The sequence below is a fragment of the Stegastes partitus genome, unplaced genomic scaffold (genome assembly GCF_000690725.1).
Source record: "Stegastes partitus isolate 25-593 unplaced genomic scaffold, Stegastes_partitus-1.0.2 Scaffold10, whole genome shotgun sequence".
Lineage (NCBI taxonomy): Eukaryota > Metazoa > Chordata > Actinopteri > Pomacentridae > Stegastes > Stegastes partitus.
Genome location: NW_007577741.1, coordinates 47867 through 61727, shown reverse-complemented (window position 1 = coordinate 61727; position 13861 = coordinate 47867). Strand labels below are relative to the sequence as shown.

Sequence of the window (13861 nt, the reverse complement as noted above, 5' to 3'; positions counted from 1 at the left end):
GTTACAACAGTTCATTTGGGCTGCTGTCAAAGCTGTCAGTCAGCATCTTAAGCAGACACACCCCCGACATTTCAGCGCAGAAAATGCTGCTTATTTATTCATTACTTTGAAAACCAATTTTATATACTTTCTGCAATCACTCAAATTTAGCTTATGTTGGTTGTAACACATTTCTGTGGTGAGACAAGCTCAGAACTGACGTTTGCAGCTTTACACAGGTTTTAAGCAGTAACATTAGAAAGTCATATAGTGTGTGACACATCCTGGCTTCAGAACAGAAGGCTCAGTGTTAGGACTATGCAAAGCCTGTGCTTCGAGAAATGCAAATCTGTGATAGACCTGATAGGCCACATGTACCCTTGCAGCAGAGCCCAGAGCGTTCCCTGATGCTCTGTGGCCTTCAGTTAGTTCTGCAGTACAACCTGTGACTTACATGATGGTTAGAAGAGGCTCCTTTGCCCTTTGATTTGGCCTTGCCTCCCGCTGTGGCGCTGTTGCGGCGCGCCTGCTCGTGGTCAAACTCCAAATCCTCCAGACGCTGAGTTAATGCCAGTTTCTGCTGTATGGCCATACGTAACAGAGAATTCAGCGTCTTCTTCTCGTCCTCGGCTGCAGCCAGCTGCCTCTGCATGTCGTCCAGCTGGGTCACGTACTCGTCACATCTGAGAGGAAGAGGAGAGCGAGCAGGTGGAGAACAAAGCGAGAGGGAGGAAAAAAGCAGTAAACATTATTTGCCAGCAGGTGGAGTCATTTTTCTTGAACTGCTGCTGTTGTTGTGCTGCTGTTGTCTCCATTCCTCAGGCAGCATTTTCCAGATGGGAGGAAGAGGTCCCTGCTAGCTGACTCGCACAAGTGTTACATCAGACTGTTCCCACAATGCCTTGTGTCTGTCTCATAAACAGACAGTTGTGCAGAAGAGCGACCGCTTCGGCTGGTTTTGTTGCATTGCTGCAAGGAGGCAGAATTAGGATTTAAAACTAGATCGCGTTTCTTTCGGTGTTTTATAAAAATATGTCCTCTAACAGACAGATGTTGTGTGTTACAGCGAGCTCTCAGGACTGCTTGGCCACAAGTACACCACATTAAATAGATAAGTAAACACTATGTGTATATATATGTCATGGTATCTATATGTTTCTACCATGACACGTATATCATCAGAGACTGTCGATTCTGAAGATTGGCAGAGATTGTGATTGTTATTGCAAACCTTTTGTACAGGAACAAAAACACAAAGAATATGTCAGTATAGTTAAAAAAAAAAAACAAAAAACAAAACAACCATTTTATTTAGGTATCACCGTACGCAAAGCTACAAATACTGATAAAGTACTTTTTTTTTCTTTACTAATACTGAAAAGGCTGTGACATGTTAAATGGATCATTACTGTAATTTCTGGACTATAAGCCGCTACTTTTTTCACATGCTTTGAACTCTGCGGCTTAAACAACGATGCGGCTAATTTATGGATTTTTACGAATTTGCCTCGAGACCAAAGTGACATTGAGAGCGACAACAAAAGACTGAGGAAGTGTGTGACGAAGTGATTCTGAGGCTGTTCAACTCCGACACTTTAGTGGTTTTAGTGCAGGAGGAAGATGAAGATAGCGATCAATGACTTTTCCTAATAGGCTGCTGTATTTTTTTATTTTCTTAACCAGCCGTGCTACAGGCACTGTTCAGAAAAAAAGCATCTACGGTACGTATTTAATTAAAAGTTAAAAAAATCTCTCTGTGTAAGTATCTCCTGTTAAAACGTGGACACCTGCAGTTTATAGACAAGTGCGGCCTGTATATGTACAATTTGTTTTCTTTTTAAAGTTATCGGATGCGGCTTATGTTCAGGTACGCTCAGTAGTCCGGAAGTTACGGTAAATTTGATTTTCTTATTCTACCAGATTCAAGTCTCTACCACGACACATATAAAAATATTTATCTTTTATACTTATAAAAATATAAAGCGTGTACCATACCTTGTAGCGAACATGGCTCGAAGCGAGGAGAATGTAGCAGCGTCTTCTTTCAGAGCCTTGAGTTCATTGCGGAGCTTCATCATGGTCTCAGTCACCATGGCCTTCTCGCTGTCATACTTACTCTTAAGGTTTGCCAGAGCAACCTCAGCCGTCTAAAGGGAACAAGACAGAATTATTCATTTCTTCGGTGGTAATCTGTAGCTGAAGTGGACTATCTTTCTCTGCTGGGCTTGTCTGTCTGAGAAACAATGAACATCCTTCCTCCAGCAAGTACACAAACATACAGACATACAGGACATGCATACGGCACACTCAGAACCGACGTCTGACCTGTTTGTTAGCCTTGAGCACAGCTCTGAGCGTGGCAATCTGTTCCCTTTTGGTGCTGAGCAGGGACTTCAGTTTGAGAATCTCTTCCATGCAAGCTTCTTTGTCTTTGTCTGCCACTGTGCTCAGCTCCAAATTGGCAAGTCTCTGCCGTGACAGCTCCGTGGTGCGGTCCACCGCCTGCTGCAGATGGCGGATCTGGTCCCTGATGATGGCTACGAGGTTGTAGATATTCATGGGTTCTGGCCGGTGCTCTGGAGCTGCAGAAACTGTGGTGCTGTTGGACTTTCCAGTTTCAGTCTCACTGATCAAGCCGTTAGTGAGAAGCACAGACTGGTGCTCTTTCCCTTCTTGCCCCCTCCTAACCAGAGCCTTGCCTTCCTTGTAGTAGTCGAGCATGACCCGGTTAGGAGTCTCATTGTTGCACATGCACACATGGTTGTAGAGATTGGCCAGCTCTTCGCTGAACGCTATGAGCTCATCTTGAGCCACGTTAAGGCTGCCAAGGGATTCTCCTGCAGCCTCGCTGACCAGACGGAGCTCCTTCTCCAGACGAGCCACCTCCGCCTTATCCGCTTGGCTGGTCTTCTCCAAGGACAACAGCTTTGACCTCAAGTCCTGGACATCGCTCTCCAACCGTGCTCGCTCGTCTTCATATTGGGTGCGACACTCCTCATACTGCGCCCTCAGCGTCTTCAGCTCTTGCCTCAGTTCCCCGGCCTCGGACACTGCCACCGTGTATTTACACTGCAGGATCTCGGGTCCGTTGATGTCCAGCTCGTAGTAGTCTCCGTCATCGTGGCTGTCCCTGTCTTTCTCGCTGTCGAGGGCAGACTGGCGCTCCTTACTGGCCTGCAGCTTCCTCATTGCACTTAGATTTTCAGTCAGCCTGTTGACGGTTTCCTTCTGCTCAGACACGGTGCCATAGGCCTGCTCCAGCTGCTTCTGGCTCTCCTGCAGAGAGTTGAGCAGCGCCACTTTTTCCCGCTCAACCTAAAATGTAGAAATAAAGACAATTTCAGGCAGATGGACAATTTTACACCTAAACAAATAACACCAACAGCTCCTTTGACCAGGGGACAGAATGAACATGAAGTGGATGAAACGGCTTTCAAAGAGCAGAGCGAATCAGATGAATGGACTCAGACAGCTGCTCCAAGATGTGCACAAACATAAGCAGCATACTAGACCATCCACAGTAGATTTAAAATGCCAAGGCCCAAGAGCATCATATGTCTGTCATACCTGCCCGAGCTGTTGTTTAAGCTTCTGTATCTCCGAGATGTTGAGCTCGCTCAGCAAGTCGTCCACCAGGCTCGGAGCCGGCTTCAAGGCCTCTCCTCTCTTGTTCGCTGCAGTTCTGTTGTCTTCATCGCTCTCACCTGCCTTGACCAAGCCGTTCTCGAAGCCTCTAATGAGGTCATCGTTGTCGGGTTCAGTGATGGCGGAGGGGTCGTCGTGGAGTTTAGGGCTGTCGAGTGAGATGTTGAAGGAGCTGCTGTACACAGAACCGCCGATGGTCATGTAGTGGGAGAGCTCCTTGCGCAGCGTGGCTTTCTGCTCACGCTCCGTCTTGATGGTCTCTAGAGCTTCCGTCAGCTGCCGCTCAGCGATTTCTCTCAGACGCATGGCCTCCTCCAGCTGGCTGTGCAGACACTGGGAGTCCTCCTCCAGGCGACGGATCTCATGTTTTAGACCTTCGAATTCCACCTGCAGATTGTCAAAAATTGACATTTTTACAATACACTGTAATGAAAACATTCACTCCAAGAAGCTGAAATCACAGAACCCAGACTTTAGAGCTTTAAAGTAACCTCAAAAATCTGATTAGTTGGCGATTACTTTAATAGTTGACAATCATGCATTAATCGCTGCAGCTCTGTTGTTGGCAAGTTGATTCATTCTGCAGCTGCAGCTACAAATCGTCGTACCAGAGCCGCTGGCAGCGACCAAATCAGAGCTAAAAGTCAGGATTCATTTATAAACTCCTCTATCTGGATTTAGAATGGAAGTTTTTCTAATAGAGTTTGGTTTGATAAAGGTTCATTCTTAAACTGTTGATTACTTTCTGGATGAACTGATTGGCCGTTCGGTCTCTAAAATGTCAGAAAACGCTGAAAAATGTGCATCAGGGTTTCCTCAAATGTCATATCTTGTCCAAAGATCTTCAGTTTGCTGGTGGAGTTTGGTTTGTTGAAGGTTCTTTGTGGGGCTTTGTGGTCAAAATGTCTTGCGGCTTGACAATATACTCTTTCTTTTAAGTAAAATTCAGTGGGCATAACAAACAAAAGGGGATTTTTTCTTGATTTAAAACATGACAACCTCCAAAACGCACATCAACATCAACACAGTTCAGTTTGAATTTATCCGTGTTGCATTTTCACAATAGATGCACATGACACAATGACTCTGCGTCTATATACGAGCCAAAAGCACTAATGTGGGTAGTTTGACTCATAAGAACAGGAATAACTTTACTATTTTAACATGTTTCCACCCACTTCAGGAAGCGAGTGCTGCCTTTAGTGCTGATGATCTCACCTGGTTCTGTCTCAGCACAGACACTTGTTTCTGCAGGGAGATGTTCTCCTCCTCCAGCTCACTGTAGTCCTGCAGCAGCCGAGTCTCCCGAACCTTGTACTCTCTGATGTCATCTCGCAGCTGACCGCGCTGCAGCTCTGCCAGATCGGAGTTCTGCACACAAGAAGAGGGACAACACAGGGATAATGGTGTGTTTTGGCAGGTTGCACGAGCAGAAATTAACATCATAGTCACTGGATGTAGTGTCTTTAGCAACCAAGCAGTGCAGACGACATCCCTGCAATGTTCCAGTCAGTGCGAGTGAAATGAGGATCAGCATGTCAGCATGTTTCACATACCGCAGGGGCAAGACCTTGGCAGGCAAATGTAGTGACGGAAGAAGGACATGGTCCACTTACCAGTCCAGTCTACAGAGAGCCCTGGTGGAGGACATCCTTTGTGTCACTCACTGCGGACCATTACATCATCTTTCCTGCTGGGCTCAGTGCAAACTTGTGAACTGACCCTCCCCCCGTTACAAGCAGCAACTGTCCCACAACCCAATCAGTTAAATGACAGTTTCTGCTAGCTTTAATCTAATCATGATAATATCTCTGTATAGATTACATATATTTAAAACTTGTTTCTGACACATTTAAAGGGCACTGACGTCTTCAGTCGACCACATGTTAAGAGAATGGCTGACGGGGGTAAAGGAAGGAGTCTGGTCTAGGACACTGTACTCTAAATGTCAGGAAATCCATTCTGCAGCTGTCTGAATTATTACCTCTCTCATCTCCAGGGCAATGGATGAGAGGCGGTCGTTTTCAGCTTGTGCACTGGAGAGGGAGGCTTTGGCCTGTCGGAGCTCATTCTGTAACTCGAGGACCTTCTGCTGGTAGAGAGCCTCCTTGCTGGCAGACTCCAGGATCAGTGACTCTTCCCTGCTTTCCCCATCTGCCGCCACCTTCCTGTGGGTTGAGTGAGCTTGTCCAAAGGCCTAAGGACAGAAAGTAGAAACAACAGAACAAACTTTTTTTAGATCAGGGATTTAGCGCAAAGCCCTCTTCAAGTGCATGCAAAAAACCACAAGTAGATCCAGAAGAATAATGGATAATGGTTTCGCTCTGTTGCTCAAATGGTACACCCACTACTTTACTACCAATTGTCTCTTCGTCTCTGGTGAGACAGAAGATCATTCCAGATTATTGCAAACACTGATTACACTTGAACCGCATGAATTTGAGTATGTCATGCTCATATGAGAAGTTGACTTGATGGTTGCCGTTTACTCAATCAGCATTTGAGGAACTAAAGCCATTTATTCAGTTTGCATTGTCTGATTGAAAATCTGAGATGAGAAAAGTTTTCTTTAAAAAAAAAACAAAAAAAAAGTGGGTAGAAAACACTGAAAATAAGGTGCAACACAGACATTTATATCTGACACACCACACTCATGGTTTGCACAAGTCTGCCCTCCTCGGCATGTAATAATCGAATTAGAACCTCCTGATCTTAATCTATTTTTATCTTTGATTTTCTCTTCAGCTTCTCTCTTAAGCCCCTTGTGTGATGTCGTCCTTTTAACCAGCTTCTAACTCGCCATCCATTCTGAAAATTTTCATTTTTTGTCTTTACGTGCACTTTTTATTCATTACAGTCATGACTCGATAATCCGACACTAAACGTAAAACCTTCTTTTATGTCGGATAGCAAGGCTGTCGGATTGTCAAGACGGAGGTCGAGACACAAGGAGGGCTTGATGCTTTAACAGCTACTTCCACCCCGGGGGAGCGCTGCGATGGGGTGGAAGTGGTCGGAACGCACAGGCAGTACTTGGCTGCTGATACGAGTTTAGTTTGCGGCCGCAGTTCTGTTTCCACCGTGGCGGTGATAGAATACCACCACAACCATGGTGATTATGTTGTAAATGTGCTGGCTCCGGTTGGATGACTTAAAAAAAAAAAACAACAACAACAAAAAAAACTTTCAAATCGCAAGATACGCTCCACCGTTACCATCCATGTTTACTTCCATAAACACTGAGCACGCTCGCTGCGTGTGACGTCGTCGTGTCCTCTTCTGCGCATGCGGGACACTTTTGGGTCGTATGAAGTTCACACAGCAGATCACATACAAGTCGCATTGAACTGGAAACGTGAAGGAAGTCACAAAGAAATCAGATTTCACCAAAAAAATCTGAATTGAGCATTAAGTTCAATCTGTTGGATTGTTAAGTCAGATAATACGCTGTTATCCTGACTGGTGACATTAAATGTCAGGTCGGAGTCAGAATCCAAGGCTGTCGCTATGTTAAGGATGTTTTTATGGGTTCCATTCATTTTTCCTAAAAACCTGTCGGATAGCAAGGTTTAGGATTGTTAAGGGTCGGATTATCGAGGCACGACTGTATTTTGTTTTTACCTGTGTTTGCTTTGTCCTGCCTGATATTTTACCTGTTATTTTATGTTCTACCTGTCAAAGCACTTTGTGAATTGTTGTCTTTAAGGTGCTATACAAAAAAAGTTATAATTATTATTAATAATATATTGCTGTTAAAAGTGAAATGAGGCCAAATAAACAATAAACGGCTAAATTAAAATCAAACCTTGACAAAAACAACTTGCTGATACCGTCATACGACAGAACTCTGGCTACGTATGACCTCCAACACTTCAATTCTTTGAAAACACTTTCTCACTTTATGCCCAAACATCATCTAAATGTACCACATGAGACATGGAGCTTGTTTGGAACGGTTGCCTCTCATCACCCACAATTTAAAAGCAAGCTAATATTGTTAAATCCTTGCTGGTAATTTACACAAAACACTGCTGAATCTGTGGTACATTCAATCACTTTTAACTACAAAACCCATTACAAGATGCCAGTTCGTCAAACAGATGTACGAACAACGAGCACTAACAGCCAGATATCGAGCAAAGAACAAATTACTGTCTAACTGACTTAAAGGCCTGAAGACACCCTGCCAACATTCACTGATCCTGAGCCAAGCTGTTGATGTAAGTTACCGTCAGTCCTGAAACCACCACAGAGCTCCAGCTCTCTTCCCCACCTTTTCTTTCTCAATAGTTTTCAGTCACACCAACATATTTGTGTAACAAGCAGCAAGCGGTCAGTCGTGATGTCAACTGATCGAGCGAGTGCTGACGGATGACTGCTTTCCTTACATCGGCCTCGGTGACGCGCCGAGAGGAACAACAGTCAGAATCATGAGATATAAGGCGAATGACTCACTTAATGATTGAACTTTGATCTATACTACTATTAATGTAATGTGGAAAAACTCCCCGTCGTTATTATACAACGGAGAACAGGTCATTCAAAAATCCCCAGAGGCTGAGAACATTAGACTTGTTGGGTATCAATAATGTGCAGCTATGAAACAGACTGAGCACATTTGTTCACTAATAATTTGCACACAATACTTTGCATTTGTGGCCTTCGGGCTCCCAGTGAAACGCTATTTAATGCCAACGACTGAGAGGAGCGCTGCCTCTGAGGAGTAAAAACAAGAGACGCTACACTGAATTATTAAAGACTGAGCGACGGAGGAACAGTTAACAGATAGCAAGTGGAGACCACAACTTCTGAAACAGGCCTACGTGGAAGTGCCTCAGGATGCAGTTCCTCTAATCGTCTAGAAACTGGCTGCTGGATGGAAGGGAAAACCCAAAGTTCTCTCTCAGAAAGCAGCCAAATGTTCCCACAAGTTGGAGCATCAGTGGCTCGGTGGAATTTTAATTTCTTGGGAGGACATTTAGAGAAAATGTTTGGTATTATATCGTCTTTAGCTGACTGATAAATGCCCTAGACTAACATTTACTCGTTGTGGCTCCTGCTTTTCTGTCTTTCTACTGCTCAGGCTCTTCCTCATCCTCTAATATTGCAAAACCTGAACTCTATACGATCACATGATAAACCACCCTTAGAAAAATAATATCAGCTAACAAACAAATAACTAAAAATAAACTGAAGTTGCTGGATATGTTGCTAAGGGATTTGTTGACAACAACAAATCTTAAATTTGGAACATTTTAATCCTGAAGTGAGTTTTGTGAAATCAAGCAGCTGAATTTAGACACAGCAGCTGTCATTTAAAATATCATTTCTGTTGACTTCTTCTATGACAATTTAAAAAAGTGGTGGTATTTGTGAGAAAAGGGAACAGGGATAAAACAAAATATATCTTTACAAACAGTCAATTGGAGAAAATATTGTTTTCATTGATGACAAATCTGCCAATGACTTTCTGACTTGATTGATTTAACCTGGTTGCTTTTTGTCCGAATGTCTGTAAATGAAAAATGACCAACTCATGTCTTGTTTTGTCCACAGCTCGCTGCCACAGCGGAGTAAACAATCCAAATATTCATAATTCAATAATAAACACTTGGTGATTAATTTGATAAATGACAACTAATCAATAAATAACTGCAGGTCTAGAATAGGGGGAAACAAATCCACAGTTAAAGAATATACCTACTGAATTATTGATCTCTGTCTGAACCAGAGGAAGAGTTTGCAGCTACTCCTTCCCTACCACAGGCTTTCTGGTATTTTTAGAGCCGATACACTAAAAGCAGGTTGGCCTCGCAGGCATATAAATTTGGCATAAGCTGCTGCAGCTGCAGATGTCTGATGTGAAGGCCTCAACCTTTACATACCAGGAGCAAGTTTGGGCAAGTGACCAAAACTGATGCCTTTTATTTATTTACTTTTTTTAAAAAATCCCTGCAAGACATCATTAAGTCACTCTACAATAATCCTGCTCAGATGCAAACCACCAACATGTGGTTCTGCATACAGCCTGAGACAGACTTTGTCTAATAGTTGAAGAGACTTGGTCAGTTTACACTTTAGCAATTAGCAGTAATTGCTAAGTTTCGTGCCTGCTCCTCACATTCCGATACAACGATGATAAGGGAACCGCCACAAACACTTCTAAAAGATATCCGGCTGCGTGGCTTTGACCCCGGGTTACCTCCTTCAGCTGGTCCAGCTCCTGTCGGACCGACTCGTACTCGGTCTCCAAGTCATCAAATCGCTGCTTGAGCTGCTGCTTCTCCTCCAGCACCGCCAGCCCGTACTCCGCCGCCTGGATCTTCTCATGGGTCGTCTCGCGGAGCTCCCGGGTAAGACGCTCGACTTCGGCTCGGAGCCACTGCGGCCCGGCTTCTGTCACCAGAACCCCTTCGGGATATTCCTGCTCCTCCATAGACATCTTGGCGAGCCGCCGACTCACAACTGTAACGGGACCCAGCCCTGGCTGGCAGGAGCGGCGCACAAAACCACCGAGACCGCAAATCACAGCCTTCTTTGTTTGAACCGCATCGTCGGGGCTCAAATGGCGCCTCGGTGGCCGCTGACTTCGACAAAGCTCGAACTAGGCGACGGTTTTGTCATTGTCGAGGACTTTCTTCAGTCTTTTCATGAGGCTGACAGAGGAAACTTCAGTTGAGATCATCGATTGGAAAAAGCTGCCCCTGCTCGGCGTTCAAATCTCGGTGATTGTGACGGGAATTGTAGTTTTATGTTTCACGCAAGCGTCTGTAGTTTTACGTGCTGCGGCTGCCGCGTTGACTTCAAGTCCCAGAATGCAATAGCGTGTGCCCGGACCGGTCTCGACCCTGACTGAGGGCGTCAGTGCAGCGCTGCCATCTAGAGGTTTTGTTATAGAACTACAACTACGTCCACGACAGACGCGACGTTCATTATAGCGCTCAGTGACTATTTTTGTTTGTTTGTCGAATATTACCACATAAACAGAATAAATTTGAATCTAGAAAATGTCAAAAATGCCCATCAACAAGCTTCCAAAACCCTGATGTCTAAACGTACTGAAGTGAAAAAATAATAATTTTTACTATATGAAATTTAATTACTTTAATTACATAAATGTCAGAAATATATATAACATATGGGCTAAATTAGATTTTTTTACCTTTTCTTGGCAACTGATACAATTAGTTATCAAAATTGTTGCAAATTCAGGATTCGTTTATTGTCATTTTTGTGTATTTGCACATATATATATATATGTATACATTTGCAATGAAAATAATACCAGTAAATATAAATACATACCTAAAAAAATACAACGAACCAATAAGTATAGAGCAGCATGGTTTATTTACATTCATTTACTATCACTAGAATAATTAAATTGCTAAAGTGAAGAGTAACTAACTAATAGCGATGCACGATATTAAAATTTCTGGCCGATACCGATATCCGATATCAGGATTTCTGATATCGCTGATAGCTGATATTACCGACGTCGATATTCAATTTTTTGTTCACACCCAAAAATGAGTATAAGCAAGCACTGTGAGAATGTGAAAACTATTCAAAAGAAGCCCAAATTAGACCACACAGTCTTCTTTGTCACATAACATAAGTAAAACTTATTTAAACATATCTAACATTCAAGTCCATTTAAGTAAAAACATCTGTGAAATAGCAGCAAATGTAGAGACGAAGGCGCTGATGTTAGACAATCATTGGTTTTTAACATCAGCTAAATTTGTTCATCGGACCGATATCGATGTGTGGGAATAAACACTAATATCGGACCGATACCGATGTGGTTGCCGATATATCGTGCATCCCTACTAACTACATATACTCAAGTTACTGTACTGCCTTCACTCAAATATTTCTATTTTATTTGTGCTTTCACTCCACTATATTCCAGAGGAAAATACTGTATTTTATACTCTGGTGCATTTATTTGACATCTTTAGCTGCTTTTAAGATGAAGATTTTACACAGCGAATTAAAAGCTTTTAAAAAACAGTGTGTAGACGAGATCACATTTCAGATGTCTGACGTATTAACAGCTCCATTTTTTTCCCCTTTAAACTTCTCACATGGCTTCATATTTTAAGAAATGCATAAATGACCCAGTATCTCACCAAAAGTTGAAGAATTAAAGTTCATGAACAGCTTTATGAATCAGAACTTTGTTTCTGTGTCCTCTGATTTATCTGCTGTCCCTTTATGTCAAACTGTGTATAAAGCAGATCATGTAGCTCCACCTGCAGCAGCTACAACATGCTGCTGACACGCTGATGCTTCCGTTTTAATATCACCATGATGTCATGTCTAATAATATGTCAGGCAGAGAGACCAAACCGGTACTTTTATTTTAAGACTTGTTGCACTTGCTGCCAAAACTCATTGACTTTGACTGAAGCAAGACTTTCTTTATGCATATAATCTATTGAATATTGTATTTATTATATATTGTATTGGTACTTTTATTCAAGGGAAGATGTCAGAACTTTATCTGCCTATGTGATTTGGGTTCATGATTTAAATGTAAATGTGGCCTCACCTGCACAATCACAGCTTCCCTCATTTCCAAATCAGCGGTCAGTTTGTTTTAAATTCACGACCTGATAAGAGACAGGGGCAACGTCCGAAGACAATGACGTTGCTGGCATGACGCCATATATTTAAATTTTAAGTCTAGATGTCGAACTCTTCCATTGAATTCAAGATTTAATCGACTAGAACTGAAGCTATAGAAGTCAGTGAAACATCTCTTTCCATTGACTTTCAGCCTCTCTGTAAAGCTGTTAACGTGTGAATGTGAAAGCGAAACATTCTTATCTGGGACTTTCCTTCTGTGACAGCTCTGGGTAAAGTGGTTTGACGGGTTCAGGAAGTTGTCTGCTTGATGCTGGTTGTCTTGTTATTGCTGTTCCTGCCTGGACATTTACCCCGAAGCTGAACGTAAATGGTTTGTGTTTTTTGTTTTTTTTAGGGTTCACTGGTATCTTCTGCCTGTGGTAATGTTAATCTTTTTTCTAAAGTCGTATCACATTATATTATCTATCTATACATTATGTTATATTCTCTGTCTCTCCCTGTCACTCCCTTTCTCTCACCCTGAAGCAGCGACTTGGTGTTTATCCGTCAAACTGTTGTGTCTTTCTTTTTTTTTTTAGGGAAATGGAGGAAATCTCATTTTTGACTTTTACCAACACTGTATGTACAATATTCTCTATAAATATATCATTTCCCACCTGTATTTAGAAGATCTTAACTTTCTATTCTGGACATTTTCAGACAAATATTACCATTTTTATACCGTCTGCTTCGGTGTGGGATGGGTGATGGCACTCTACAGGCCATTTCAATGTGAGTAACACTTTAAATATTCATGCAGAGTAATGACTACCATAGATTCTGTAATTGTTTAGGAGTGTTTGTGTTGCATTGCAGCGCTCGTGGTCCCATCCGTTGTCGCTGCGTTCTTCACCATATCCTTTCAGATCGTTGGCATAGCGTCCAGTAAGATGAACTTTCTTTTAAAACTGACACCAACATTTTTAAGATGCTGTCTTCTTCCTGTTCTCTCATCTGCTGGCCGACCTATTATTTTACATTACACCCTGTAGATTTAACAATAATGAAGCTGTTTTTTTCTTGATGTTCCCTTGCAGACATGCCAGCTCATACAAAAAGATGTAAAGGCCGTCCTTATCACAAAGGAGGTATTTATACAAGAAAGGCATAATCATTTCTATTGATTCACACTGTACGGTTAAATAATGAGTCTGAATTCTGATGTAAAGTCGTTGCTCACATCCAGAGGTGTTCTGTAATAAACTGACTTTGGTTTCCTTCTTTCTGTAGATATTTATTGGGGCTTTGGTTTTGCCCTTTTCGTAGCCTTCTTGAACCTCAGGTCATTTCACGGTAAAGTCACATGACTCCACTACATGTGAGATGTGCTAACAGTTTGGGAAAATACTGGTTTCTTCGGTAACTAGTGTGCTTTATTTCAGTGTACACGCTATCTTACGGCTCTGGGATCATAGTGTTTTCTCTTAGGGGCGCAATACGGAAATACAACTCTTTGAGGTATTTCATTTTGCTCATAGATCACATTGAAGTATTTGGATGTCTTTGGTAGTTGAAATAAAAGTATTTATGTAATCTAAAAAACATGATATGTCTGTTTTTGACAGGAAGCGACGAGACAGACAAAGAACTCGGTGGTAGAACG

General features: G+C 42.5%; 1 protein-coding gene across 1 annotated transcript in view; it reads right to left on the bottom strand.

Moving 5' to 3' along the window:
* The window catches only part of bicd2 (bicaudal D homolog 2 (Drosophila)), a 13676-nt gene extending 3338 nt beyond the window's left edge, over positions 1–10338 (bottom strand). The window contains exons 1-7 of the mRNA XM_008285104.1: positions 9827–10338; positions 5609–5821; positions 4843–4995; positions 3547–4011; positions 2305–3294; positions 1975–2126; positions 434–662 (exon numbers count right to left, since the gene is read on the bottom strand). Coding sequence (XP_008283326.1) covers positions 434–662; positions 1975–2126; positions 2305–3294; positions 3547–4011; positions 4843–4995; positions 5609–5821; positions 9827–10066 — 2442 coding nt within the window. The 5' untranslated portion in view covers positions 10067–10338. The remainder of the gene's footprint in view (positions 1–433; positions 663–1974; positions 2127–2304; positions 3295–3546; positions 4012–4842; positions 4996–5608; positions 5822–9826) is intronic.
* Positions 10339–13861: the final 3523 nt, after the last annotated feature.